General features: G+C 48.4%; 1 protein-coding gene across 2 annotated transcripts in view; it reads right to left on the reverse strand.

Annotated features, from left to right (window-relative positions):
- Window positions 1–14,647, reverse strand: part of PHACTR2 (phosphatase and actin regulator 2) — a 193,091-nt gene that overhangs the window by 95,166 nt on the left and 83,278 nt on the right. The window contains exon 1 of one of the 2 annotated variants that reach the window (XM_037844363.1): window positions 14,436–14,629. The exons of the other annotated variant lie outside the window; for it this stretch is intronic. Coding sequence (XP_037700291.1) covers window positions 14,436–14,481 — 46 coding nt within the window. The 5' untranslated portion in view covers window positions 14,482–14,629. Of the gene's footprint in view, window positions 1–14,435; window positions 14,630–14,647 lie in introns of those variants that run through there. 2 annotated transcript variants of the gene reach the window in all.

Consider the following 14,647-nt stretch of genomic DNA (forward strand, 5'->3'; position numbering starts at 1 on the left):
TTCAAGAGCTTCACCCACTGCCACCCCTGCCCCATTCACATTTCCTTCTCTAAAGACAAGGCAAATTATCTAACTAAGTTGGCACTCAATCCAATATTACTTTTGTTTTCATTTTAGGCATTATACATGAAGATTCCAACCTCTCAGAAAACGATGAGATGATATTTTTAACTGGAAATTGAGTTCTTTCATAATATAGCAGCATTATGAATGCTCAGCTCTGTGCCAGGACATTAGACTTTCACTCACTAAATACACCAGAGACCAGTGAGCCGCAGGGCCCTTTGCAAAACCAAGGACGACGGGCACCTCTGGGGACAGAGCGTCACCTGCTAGGTGACTCCTCAGCTTCATTCTCTAAGACTCGAGACGAGCAGCAGGTTTTTGTTCCAATCCAAAGAGAACCTTCGACTGGGACTCGGGTCTCCCTCCGCCCGGCCTCCCCCCGGAGACGTGACCAGCCCCCAGAGTGGTAACAAAATGCTTTTGTTTTGTTCAGCTCTTTAGCTATTTTGCACCCTGGTGGCACATGCTTTGAAAGTAAGAAATAATTAACTATAAGCACGGACCTACTTTAGAGGGAAATCATGGACTCTGGAGCCAGCAAGACTAGAATTTAATAATCCATTCCTCCCCTTCCCGGCTGGCATCCTGGAGCTGCAGAGTTCCTGCAGCTCACGGGGGTAAAGAGAAGCTGGAAAGGTAGGCTCGTCCCGGCTTCCGCATCCCCACCTGATCACAGAGAGAGAGAGAGAGAGAGAGAGAGAGAGAGAGAGAGAGAGGGAGAGAGAGAGAGAGAGAGAGAGAGGGAGAGAGGGAGAGGAAGAGAGAGGGAGAGAAGGAAAGGGAGAGAGGGAGAGGGCTGTTTATCTGCGGCTGGAGCCGGGGGCAGTGGGCTTTCTCTGGACGCTCTCCCTCTGGGCATCTACAGACGTGTACCTGCCCAAGAAAGCACACACCCCCAAGGCGAGCTGTGCACCCCGAGACCAAGCGACACCGGGGGACAGCAGCGGCGTGCAGAGCAGACACACCCTCGCTAAGGAGAGGGAGCAGCAAGGTCAACAGCTGCTGCAAGAACCAGGGAGAAGCTCAGGGCCGGGCTGGGTTTCCCACTAGCTGCAAGCGGCTGCATTTGTTACACCTACACCTGCAAACTAATTTTTTTAAAAAGCAAAGTTGAAAAAAAAACAAAACCTATTTTATTGAAAAGACTGGCTGCTCACTTGGCTGATATAAAATTTGCGGATCATGTTGAAACCCGGTTTGGGACCTGTTCGCGTTTTGTCAGGCTGCTACTTGCTGTGGCTCTTGGTTCTCTGAGAAACCTGCACTAGATAATGTGTTGCTGCAGCTGCTGAACGCAGGAAGTTGCATTTCGCTCCTGTTTCCAAATATGCCTAATGTCAAAATCTAAAGAGAAAAAAAAGTTCCGTGTTGCGATGCCATTAACCCTGGCCCCTGCAGAGCTCGGGCCACTTTCACCTCCACGGCGGGCAGGGCCCTGAGGCTCGCTATCCACTGGTCTGGCCACGAGGTCCAGACGGGGGCCTCTGTCCCGCCCCCCTCTCAAGACCCCAGAAGACTCGTGCTCTTTCCTTCACCCCGAGGACTGGGGCATCAGCCAAGGCTGGACGGGGCACTGCAAAACAATGAGTAATGATTTTGTTAAATTGTCGGCTTTTCCGTTGTATACAGTAAGTCTTCAATATTAGGCCTCTGGATACAGACCTGTGAATCTGGGACATCAGGGTCTTTAAATGAAGTGTTCTCATTTAAAAACACCAACGGGCTGTGGCTTTTCACCTTCCTTAAGACTGAATGGTCAACAGATTCCATCTGGTAAATGCTTTAAAAAGCCGAAGTGGCAGAGTGAAACCTAACGGGAAGTTCCCAATGCCCCCTGCAACCTTGCAAGACTATTTTTGGGGTTCCTCTCAGGGCACATGTTCCCACAATCAGATTCTGCCCAAACTGTAGCTTCCGAGGGCAATCCGTGCCCGCGTGGGAACAGTGACCGGGAAAGCCCAGGTCATCAGAACACTGTAACAGAATATGAGAGTGTCTTAGCTGGATACTTTGTAACTTCCAGCTCAAGTCAAGATATGCCATGTCAAAGAAGAGAACATTTCGTTTGAAACCACACTAATCACTTTCAAAAAATACTGCCAATCTGTAATTAATTTTTGGAGGTTGTGACTCATCTTAAGAGTCTGCTGGATGCTTGTTGAAAATCCAGACTCCAGGACCCTTCTCTTAAAGATTCTGATATTGCTGGTCCAGAATGCCAAGTTCAGAGCTAGTATTTTTAACAAGCACACTAGGAGATTCTCAGAACCAAGCATGTTTGTGAAACATCAACTTTAATTTGTAATAGCCCAGGATTCCATTAAGAGAAACAACCCCATAAGGACGACGTGGTTTTAAAATAAAAAAAAAAAAAAAAATGAAAAAACACAAAAATACAGGAAAACTACAACTGTTCTGTACAGATCGTACCTATGAATTTTTTTAAAGACTCAGCACATTATTATCACAGTAAGTATATTTTAAATTAGTCCATTTACTTATAAAACTTTTAAACTTTTATAGAATGCTTTTTAGACCATAGCAATAGCCAGAGAAGAGTTGAATCCCACACCAATCATCCCGGAAAGTTCTTTTAAGTTCAATTAAAAACTGCTTGTGCTACAAAGAAAAAAGTAGCCTTCTCCATAAGAGGAAAATTCTAATCCTGACTAGACGTGAATGGTCCGGCAAGTCTGCACTGCTGCTGGACGCCCCAGCCAAGCCAGCGATCAACACAGAGCCAGAAGAAAGACACTTTGTAACACAACATTGCAGAAAAGTACATCACCCCAGGTTTTCTCAAGCAGCCCCTGTGCTCTACCAAATTGAGGCAGGAGCCTTCAAAGAAAAGAAGACAAGGGATCCAGCAATCTGGAGATGTGGCCCAAGAGGGAAGTCGGGGGAAACCAGGACGGCGGAGCAGAGCCAGGGCAGCAGGGGGGCGGCGGGCTCAGGGAAACTCCGGTCCGAGCTGCCACGGGGCAATGACGACGGAAAAACTTCTTACAGATGAACTGGAAAGAAAAACCAAAGTGTCTGAACATAACGAGAAGAGGTTTACAGGACTGGAGAAAGGTCTGGGGGTGGTTACATAGGGCACAGAAAACAGACAAACAACGCCAGGGGGAAAAACCCAGCAGGGAGAAAGCTTGCAGGGAAGAAAAAGCCAGGGGAGCTGCGAAGCCCAGCTGTCATCGGCTTTTACTAGCTACAGGGATGTAAGCTACTCAGACCCTGATGTGATCGGAAGCACAATACAGGAATGTTGGGAAGGTGTAAAAAGAGCTGCATCTTCTTCCGTTCTGTGGGGTCAGCAGACACGAGTCAAGCTGAAAAATCAGCAGGCAGCACTATAAGCGTGCTTTCTGGAGGTGAGGCCAGAGCTGAGCAGCCGGGCTCAACCACCCTCCACGCCTGGGGCCAGGCCCAGCCTTCTGATCAGCCCCCACAATCTGCTCAGACACCGCCTGGCCAAGGGCCCCATTTGCTATCCCACAAGTGGATTCTGTGGCAGGCACATGCCTGGGGATAAGAGGTGTACTGGGTACCAGGACACGGTGCCTCTCGGCTATGGCACTCACGTCCCGGGGAATGGAGACACGGACAGACGAGGCCGTGAAGTCAGAACGAACAGGGAGAACCGGCCTGGGCTGCATGGGGGTCAGGAAGGTGTCCAGAGGGGAATCTCCGGGCCAGAAGCAGAGCCAAGAGAGGGTGCTCCACACAGACAGGAGAGCCGCACCAAGGCCCAGAGGTGAGGATGAGCCGGGCTTGTCGCCGATGTGGAGGCCTGTGCAGCCGTGGCACGGGGCGGGAGGAGATGTGGGCAGGAAGGGAGGCAGGAGAGGGCTGGGCAGGGCCTCGCGAGCCTGGTGCAGACAGTGGGTGTTATTTCCAGGGCAGTGGGAAGACGCAGGAAGTTCTGAGGAAGGGCTTGATGGCACTTGTGTTGTTTTAGACGTTACTTTGGCTGTCGAGTGGAAAGTGGAGTGTAGATGGGCAAACGGAAGCAGGGGGGCAGCGAGAGTTGACTGCAGCCGTCCAGCAGTGGAGCCAGTGGGATTGATCCATCAGGGGAGGAAAATGGACGGGCACGCTGAGGCCTGGAGTGGAGAGGAGAGGCGCAGCTCCAGGGTGGCTCCGACAGGTTCCGCTGCTATCCGTGAGGGCTGACGGCACCTCTGGATGAAACCACTGGAAGTCTGGACAAGAACGGATCTGGGGGCCACGTGTGAGCGAACCTTACAAGTAGGCACATCTGAGCCTGGAGGAGAGGACAGGGTGGAGCTGCAGATTCAGGTGGACATCACCCCGCCCCCACTTCTACAGCCCCCCCGTCTCAGCCCCCCTGCTCTTCTTCCATCTCTCCCCACCAAGCCATCAGTGCACGCGCAGGGGCAGCCTGGGGCGGCACGGCCCGTTCACCTGAGAAAATCTCCAGCGGTTCTCCTGCCTGTGTTTGCGTCTTGCCTTCCAGCCGCTCCTTCTTGGGGCTGACCCCTTGCCCCACCCCACCCCGGTACTTCCTTGCCTCCCGACTGTGCTCCCAGTTTCCCCAGGTGCCCCCTGCGTCCCCCTCTCTCCTCCAGGCTCAGGGCTTTGGGGCCAGGGCTGTGCATGATCCGTCTTTGAATCTTCCCGAAGCGACCATATGACCCTACACACAGCTGCTTCGGTTCCAGAAGGGCGTGGGATGAAAATGCTGCTTGAGTCTCCTCTACTTCCCCGAATCAAGCTGGACGGCTGAGGAGGCCACCGAGCAGGAGCACACAGCCAGCTGGTGCAGTTCCTCAGGCCAAGGCCCTCTTCAGACCGTCCCCCATCAACCAAAATGTCCTCATGCCAAGGGCTGGGATGCTGCACCCGCCAGAGTTTACATGGATAAAAACATCACGGCCCTGGAAGTGACAACGAACAGAGGAGTAGTTTGTAAATACACGGTTATGTTCAGTCCAAACTCCTCGTAAGTAATGTAATTTGCCCTTTCCCTTCTGGGTTGTTGTTCTTTGTTTTCTGTTCCTCTGCTTCACATGATGGAGCCAAGAAGTGTTTATTTTGGTAAGACGATTCCTGCCTGATATCACTTTCCCATCAGTTCAGTCCTCACTAAATATGAGTCTTTTCTCCTAAGAATGGAGACGCGCAGTTTTCCTGTCACGTCTGTGGTCTCTGATATCCCCAGGGCTAGAAAACATGGTGCGATTTTTTATCTGTTCAAATTAAAGAGGTTAATTTCAGATCATCCACCTGGGTTTTCTCTCTTTTTCTTCACCGCATTCAGTTGGCAAACCATGTAGTCTGATGATCGTCTTGGTGGTTATGTTTTCAGACTGTGAAGTTGAGTAAATTTAGGCTAAAAATACTTGCACTCTTACTCACAGCCAGACCTGGTGAGCTGCAGGCTTAGGAGAAGAAGGTCAAAGTTTTGCCCATATTCTTTCTCTCAAAGTGAGTGATTTTACATTATTGTCCAACAGACCAAGAAGAAGAAAATTAACACCAAAGAGAAGACAGTTATGAGGACTTATATTTTTATCTTTATCACTGAATCCACAAGAGAGAAAAAAAACTGTAAAAATGGCCATTGAACTTAAAGCACAGAGTTCACGACCGCGGAGAGATGCAGGACGGCCACTGACCTTGATTCCAGCTGAGAGACAAGTGGACAAGTGGACAGGTGGATAGGTTGGCTTCGATCCTGCCCAAAGCAGGGTAAAGTCCTCATAAATGCTTCTGCCCACCCCTCTTTTTCAAACAAAACATACATATTTTTCTCTAGGCATACATTTTTTAAAATATTACTTTGAAAACTGTCTTTTCACATTTTGATGACATTTATGAAAATAGCTTTCAAAAATATATTTCTACCTCCTTTTAAATGGCTTACATTATTCCCTTATATGACTACATCTCGATTAATTCAACAAATCCCTTACCATTGGGCTGTTTGTTTCCAGTTTTTAGCTTTGATAAACATTGCTCCAATGAGAAATTAATCATTTCCTTTACAATATCCTTCTAGAAGTAGGACTGCTAGGTCAGGGTATGTGCACATTTTAAGATTTTTAATATATATTTTGAACCATTCTCCTGATACCTTGTACCAATTTCAACCACCATAAGACAATCATCTCTTGGGATTCATACTTCTTAATCTTTGCTAAAGTCAGAGGTGATCAATGGCATTCAATTTTTTTTCATTTAATTGCTTAGAGCTTATTTCATATGTCAGTCACTTATAAATTTGTTCTTTGGATAGGTAATGTGGGCAATTTCCATAACTCTTATGCTTCAGTTTCCTCCTTTGTAAAACAGGGATATTAATCGCAGTGACCCCGTGGAACGTTGGATTAAAAAGTTAGTTCCAGGAAAGTATCTAGCTGATCTCTGGCAGGTTCACAATCTAAGCCATGAGATGTTTTGAAAAATGACAGTTCATATTCTTTTCCGTTTTTCTACTTGGGTGTCTACCTTTTCTTACTGATTTATTTTTCTTACAAATTTTCAAAAGGTCTTACAATGTGATAGGTTGAATTATGTACTTCAACAAACATACTTCTTCATCTTAATCCACGTCCCTGTGGTGTGAGCCCAGTGTAAACAGGACTGCCAGGACTGCCTGAAGGTGTTATTTCTGGTTTAGGTGTGGCCAGGTGGGCCTTAATCTGATTCTGGAGGCCTTGGAAAGAGAACCCGGAAGTCACAGGGGGACAGAAGGAGAGAGGGCGCCAAGAGATGCAAACGGAGATGCAAGCCAAGGAACCCAAGGATGGCAGCAAGCCAGAGCCAGAACGCCACAGTATCAGGGAGAAGGCATCACCTTGCTGACCCCTCAATTTTGAACTTCTCTTCCCCTCAAAACTGTGAGCCAAAAATTCCTGCTGTGTAAGCCAAAACCCACTGTGTGGGGTTTGTCACAGCAACCTGGCAAGCCGAGACTCCACGTTAAAGATACTAATCATTGTTTGCCACACATATTGCAAATATTTCTCTCAATTTTATGTTTCCTTTTATATTTTGCCAATGGCAGGTTTTTGGCCATGTAGAAATTTAAGTTTTATATCGTCAAATCTATTCAGCTTAAGTTAGAATCAATTCCAGAGATCAAGTATTCGAGTATGAGAAAAAGAGCAGAAGAAAGCACATTTATTAACAATCCTTACTCATAAGGAAAGGAATGATAAATTTGACTCCATCAAAATTTAAAGTTTTTATATGATGACAAATACCAAAAATGAATTTAAGGGGTAAGAAAAACATGAAAAAAAAATACACTACGTGAGATATAAGGCTATCGTACTTAAAATGAATGTCCTCATAAATCCAGAAGAAGAGAAAATGTAAAACCAAGGAAAGGCAAAAAATTGGCAATTCAGAGAAAAAAAAGAAACATAAATGCCCTACCTCAATCATTGTCAAAGTGAGATATCTGGGCTGGCAGTGACCCTGATATGCACATGCTGGTGAGAGAGCAGAATGGGATTCTCATACGGTCCGAGATAAACTGATATGGCCTCTTTGGAGAGTACATTGGCAAAGTCTATCAAAATAAAATACACCATCTTTTGACCCAGGAATTCCACTGCTAGGATTTTACTGGTACATGTAGTCCAAGATGTTTCGATAAGTTTGTTCATTTGAGCACTGTTCATGACAGCGTGCACACACAAACACACACACGCACACCAGAAATAAAATAAAGCATCTACTAAAAGGGTTCTTTTAAAGGAAATTATGATATACCCACATGCTATAACATTAAGTGTTTGCTTACAGGATTCAAGAGATAAATATGGAAAAATTTTCAAGTTCTATTACATGAAAACCTCAAAGCGTAGACTGTTATGTATCATGTGTCTTGGTTTTTGATAAAAATACACACAAGAAGGGAAACCGTAATGAAAAAAAAACTGCATAAACTGGGTTAAAATTAGGGAGTGGGGCTGGGGGTCTGGGTGGGAGTAAAACTCACTTTTATCCCAAATTCTCTTGTAAGGTTTGGCTCTTGACCATGTGTGTGCAATTTTCATGAAGGAAAACAAACGATCTGGTTTTGCCCTTATGATTTCTCCCCAAGGAGGTTCACGCACCCCAGCAAAAGGCAGCTTCTTCATCTTAATCTGCACTCCCGCAGGTGGGGATCCTTGTGAGAGGCCCCCCTGAGGACAATACTGCTGGTGGAGGTGTGGACTCACTTGGAAACAGGATCTTCTGAGATTTAGGTGTGGCCCAACTGAATCAGTGGGCCTGAATCTGCCTTCCTGGAGGCCTTTACAAGAAGAAATTCAGAACCAGTTGGAGAAGTCAGCGGACACTGGGGAGCAGATGCAAGGACAGCGAGATGGCCAGTGAGAGAGCAAGGATGAAGCCAAGGAACCCGAGGACCACATGGCCAGCACCCGGGCTGGACGCCAGGGAGAAAGCCCCACCTTGCTGGCCTTGGCTTCGGATGACTAGCCCCGAAGCCATCCGACAAGAAACCCCAGTGCTTACCCCAACGAATGTCAGCATTCGTCACAGCAGCCTGGCACACTAAGGCACAGGGACCGCGCAGGACAAATATGGGGCCCTGAGCAAAACATGGAAACCCGGAAATGCAGCTGGATATTGATTTTATCTCAGTCTAGGTGGGATCCTGCACACATCAGCCACAGATCTCCTGAAAATGGGGGCAAAGAGGCCCAGCTGGTCTGTGGCACGTGGTGGGGGCTGAAGGGGTGCTGAGCTGAAGACACACAAAGACAAAGTCACAGATGCAGACACCACCCTTCAGAGGATAGAGCCTGAATAATGTGCAATTCCAGAAATGGAAGAGAATGAAACAGTACATCTCTCTCATTCATATAACCACTGGCTTAAAGCATTCAGGCTGCTTGCTGGATGCTGATTCGCTCATCCAGTCAATAAGCATTCCTCGTATCCAATCTGCAAGGCCCTGTGTTTGGCAAAGGAAATACTGGATGTGCCAACCCTCCTGGGGCACAAGGCCAGTGGGTCCAAGACCCTCACTACTGGGGTCTACACTTAGAAATAATGCACCTGATCCTCGACAAGCCACGAGCAAACCACATCTAGTAACACCTAAAAAGGATTCTACACCATGACCAAGTGGTATTGATCCCAAGAATGCAAGGCTGGTTTAACATCCAAAATCAATGTATGATGTAGTGGTAAAATAAAGGATGAAAACGGTATGGTCATCTCAATAGAGTCAGAAAAAGCATTTGACAAAATCTAACTCTCTTTCATGATAAAAATACCCACGCACTAGGAAAAGAAAGGAACTTCTTCCATCTGATAAAGGCATTTAGGAAAAAGCCACAGCTAACACCATACTTACTGCTGAAAGACCAAATGCTTTCCCCTAAGATCAGGAACAAGGCAAGAATGTTCCCTCTGGCCACTTTCATTTCACGTGGTACCGGCAGTCCCAGCCGGGGCAAACGGGCAGGAGAGGACATACCAGACAAGCACTAGCGTTTGCTGATGGGCTGAACCAGAGAGAGAGGGTGACGCAGGAGAGCAGGGGGTGCAGGCAGCAGGAGGTGGGGGCCTGCCACGGGTGTGGGAGCAGTCGGGGGACAGGCAGGGGGTGCGTCTGTTTGGGAACTGGAGGACGAGAGGGGTCCCGGCCACTGACTTCAGTTTTTCTCCCTGAAGGATGAGTTCCTCCTTCCAGAGATTGGTGGAAGGACTTGTAGACACCGAGCAAGGGCTCTGGGACCCATCCCTCCCACAGGGCTCACTCCAGCGAGGCAGGGCCAAGGCCCAGGGCCTCTGCAGGCCCCTGGCCAGAGTGTCCCCCAGCCTGGAGAGCTGCCCCAGCCCCTTCCCCTTGGCTTTGCTGCCTGCAGCCTGTCACCAAGCTCAGCTCGTGGGGAGCACCCAACAGGCACACACCTGCAGCACTCTGGGCTTTCCCAGAAGAAGGGCGTTCTTTTGGGGGCAGGGGGTCCAGAAGCTGACCCTGAACTTGGGAGGGGCAGGGTCCCCCCTGGGGGGTTCCAGCAAGGTTTCTTACAGGCCATCTAGGCTGAAGCGAATGTGGTCACTTGGATGAAGTTAACAATAATGGTTCATGCTGCAGAAAATGTGGAGGAGAAAACCCTGATTATTTATTCAGGCTTGAAAACCACAAAACTCCAGATTTCTCCCCATAGCTGTTTCTATCCTGAGCCAAAGTAAACTGTCCACACATTAAGCTCAGGTTTGAAGCAACTTAAAAGAAAAATAGCTATCCCCTGCTTTCAAAAAGTAACTTTATTTATTAAAAAACAAAAAGATTCACATTGGAAAGGAAGAAGTCAAACTATCTCTCTTTGCAAATTACATGATCTTGTAGATAGAAAATACTAAGGAACCCAATAAAAACAACTAAAGAGAGCTAAAAAATTAGATCAGCAAGGTTTCAGGATATAAGATCAATAAACAAAAATCAATTTTTTCCTGTACTAGCAATGGACATTCTGAAAACGAAATAAGAACACAATTTCATTTACAAGAGTATCAAAATGAACAGAACACTCTGAGGTAAATGTAACAAGGGAAGAATAAGTATGCTGAAAACCACAAGACATTTTTGAAAGAAATTAAAGATCTAAATAAATGGAACTGTATCCATGTTCATGAAATGGAAGACTTAAATATTGTTAATATGGCAATACTCCCCAAATTGATCTAAAGATTCAGCATAATCCCAATCAAAATCCCAGTTGGCTTTCCTCTGCAGAAATTGGCAAGCTGATCCTAAAATTCATATGGAAATACCAGGGACCCAGAATAGCCAAAACAATCCTGAAAAAAGAAAAAAGCAGGACTCACACTTCCCAATTTCAAAACTTACCACAAAACTACAATAATCTAGAACGTGTGGTACTGGCATAAAACAGACATACAAATTATTAGAACAGAACTGAGAGTCCAGAAATAAACCCTCTCCCATCTATGTTTCAACTGATTTTTGAAGAGTACAAAAACAATTCAATGGAAACGAGTCACTTCAACAAATAGTGCTGGGACAACTGGACATCCACATGCAAAAGAATCTAGTTGGATCCCTACCTCACACCATAATTAAATATTAACTCAAAATGCATCACAGTCCTAAAAGTAAGAGCTAAAACTGTAAGACTCTTGGAAGAAAACATGGGGAAATTTTTCATGACCTTGAATTGCACAGTGGTTTCTTAAGTATGACACCAAAAGCACTAGTGACAAAAGAAAAAACAGATAAACTGTACATCACCAAAACTAAAAACTTCTGAGTATCAAGAAAGTAGAAAGACAACTCAAAAAATGGAAGAAAATTTCTGCAAAGCATATATCTGATAAGGGACCTGTAACCAGTATATAATGAACTTTTCTAACCCAAAACTAAAAAGTCAAATAACCCAATTAAAAAGGGGCAAAGCATTTAAATAGATATTTTATACACACACACACACACACACACACACACACACACACACACACTAATGTATATACTAATGGCCAATGAGCACATGAAAAGATACTCAGTATCAAATCAAAACCACAATGAGATAACACTTAACCCTCGAGGATGTAAGAATCAAAGAGAATAACAAGGGTTTGTAAGAAGGTGAAGTTGGAAAGCTCCACGTTGCTGGTGGGAGCTGCTTAGGAAAACAAGCCAGTGCTTTCTCAAAATATTAAACACAGAATTACCACATGACCCAGCAATTCTAATCCTAGACACGTAACCAAGAGAACTGAAAACATATGTCCACGCAAAAACTTGTACACAAATGTTAATAGCAGCCTCATTCATAGTAGCCAAAAAGTGGAAACAACACAAATTAACTGATGGATAAATTCAGTGCAGTAGATCCATATGATGGAATATTTTTCAATAGTGATACATGCTACACATGGACAACCCTTAAAAATATTATATGCAGTGACAGAAGCCAGTCACAATACTACATATTGTGTGATTCCACTATATGAAATGTCCAGAAAAGGAAGTCTATAGAGACAGAAAGCAGACCAGTGGTTGTTTAGGCGGCAGAATGGGCAAGAGGGGAATGGGCATTTACTAACGGATGTGGGGTTTCTTCTGCAGGGGACAAAAATATTCTACCATTATACTGATGATGGTTGCATGACCTGTGAAAATATTAAAAAAGCAAACTGAACACTTTAGATAGGTGAATTCTGTGGTATGTGAATTTTATCTCCAGGAAAGCCTTTTTTATAAAAAGGAATAATGGATGCCGTAGTTTGCCAGGGCTGCCATGACAAACACGACAGAGTGGGTGGCTTAAACACCAGGACTTCACTGTCTCAGTTTCGGAGGCTGGAAGTCCAAAATCAGGGTTGCCAGGCCAGGTGTTCTCCGGCAGTCTGGAAGTTTCCGGCGGCCGGAGGCTGACCACAGGCCTTGGGTCCCCTGGCTTGTGCACGTCTCTGCCTCCTTGGCTGGTTTCTGCTGACTGACTGCCTCCAAAGGACCTTGGTCCATGCTGACTCAGTGTGACCCTCATGTCCCTAAAGATCCCATTTACAAATGAGTTCAGACCACAGGACCAGGGGTTGGGACCCGCACACGCCTTCCAGTCTCACTGCCCGTTTGGAGAACTCAGTAGCAGTGGGCCTCCCGGAACCCACAGGAGCAGGAGCAGAGCTGGAAGGTCTAGGGGGCCTGACGTCCAGAGGGACTGTGGCCTCGGGCCTGTGATGACATATCTTACAAAAGCCCAAATCAAGTCAGAAGCGTGCACCTCTGGAGCCGGAGGCTGTGGCGCTGACTCCTTGGGCTCAGGGTTTAAGGTGAGTGGTCTTTCATGCCACAACCCCCAGCAGCTGCTCCCCGCTGGGCTGGGACTGAGCAAACCCCAGAGGGACCTGGCGAAGCCCGGGTCAAAAGGCACAACACCTGAAAGTCAAGGGTTTGCCGTCCTCAGACTCAGGGAAGAACTCAGAGGTGAATAGGAAATTAACCAAACAGGGATGTCTGGGTTTTGGGTTTGAGAGTGTGACGGCACCACTTTGGGGAAACAGAGTAACTAACACAGAAAGAACTCGAGCGGGTATCAGGAGGAAATCGCCACATTCCTGGCATCCCACGATGTCACCCACAGCCACCCTCAACCCTGAACTGACGGAACCGGCCACAGGGACCGGACCGGCCACCTGCACCTCTGCAAACAATCCACAGAGCGAGGACCTAGCATTTCAGGTGAGCCTTTCCTGAGCGATGCCTCCAGAAGGAACGTCCCCTGATGCTTGCGAAGGCAAAATTCACTTTTCTAATATTAACTGCAACACTCTTTCCTGGCAGAAGTAAGTCCAGGACAAGGCTTTCCATATACCTGTCCAGTGGGAGGGCTGACTTCATCCTCTGGGTTGGTGGCACAGATACTTAAAAACACAACTTTCTGGTGCATTTTGAAATGGAAGAAAAGAAGTCACATGCTTCAAGGTAAAGCAAAGGAAACTGAGGCTGACTTTGCACTAAGTACTTCAGTAAACTGAAGACTGGAATCAACACCCCCCTCCCCCCAAACCCATCCCCTAGGAGCCTCCTGACGACCCAGAGACTGTCACTGTTGGGGGGGGGGGGTGTCCGGGTACTGGGGTCTGGATCTCTCTCCTTGGCAGAGGGCCCTTCGTTCTGTGGCATGAACATCAGCCCCCCCAAAACTGGGGACACTTCGGACAGTGCCCCGCGGCCACTTGAACACACCCACCCAGAGAGGGATGGGGGTCCTTCTGGGACACGCTGGGCAGATGAGACGCCTGCACTTTGCCTTCATTTCCTGCCAGCAGGCTCCTGCTGTTTACACCAAGTATCTCCGTGAATAACGCAAAGGGCCCCTCCGAGGCTTTTATAAAAATCCTTGATGGAGAAATGTCTCCACAGCACCTTTTAAATCTGTTTCCTCGCGGTCCGATCCCGAGGGAAGCCACCCCAAAGTTGTTTATCCCGGAGCCGCCGCGAAATGCCCGGCGCGCCTTTTTTCCCTCTCTCGAGCAAACGGGAAAAAAAACTTTTGAGAGCCGGCCGCCGCGACGCTCCAGTGGCCCGCGCACCGCCCCTCGCGCCCTCCGGCCTGCGGCCACCCGCTCGCGGCCGGGCCCCTCGCTGTGGGCCCGCGGGCCAGGACGGGGCGCCCGGGGAGGCCCGGCCCGCCGCTCCGCCGTCCGCGCTCTGCCCGCGCCGCCGCCCAGGGCGCGCCCGGGGAGCTCCCGGCACCGCGGGCCCCGGGCCGGGCACGTTTGCCCTCGAGGGGCCCCAGGGACCCCGGCGGCCTCGGGCTGGCGGCGCGGGCGCCCCCCCCGGCCGGGACCCCGAGCCTCGGCCCGGCGCGCCCAGGGCGCACGGCGGGGGCGCCCCGCGCGGGACTCACCGCTGCCCGGCCGCGGGGCCGGCGCCGACACCGAGGTCTGGCCCATGGCGAGGGGCGCGGGGCCCCGGCCGGCGCTCACGCGGCGCTACGAGCCCTCCGGTGGCCGGGCCGCGCCCAGGCCGCCTCCGCGGCGCCCATCCCGGCCCGCGCCTGCTCCGCGCGGGTCTCCTGCCCCGCCGGCCGCGGCCGCGCGCGGACCCTGCCCAGCGGAT

This window comes from Choloepus didactylus, chromosome 7 (assembly GCF_015220235.1).
Source record: "Choloepus didactylus isolate mChoDid1 chromosome 7, mChoDid1.pri, whole genome shotgun sequence".
NCBI lineage: Eukaryota > Metazoa > Chordata > Mammalia > Pilosa > Megalonychidae > Choloepus > Choloepus didactylus.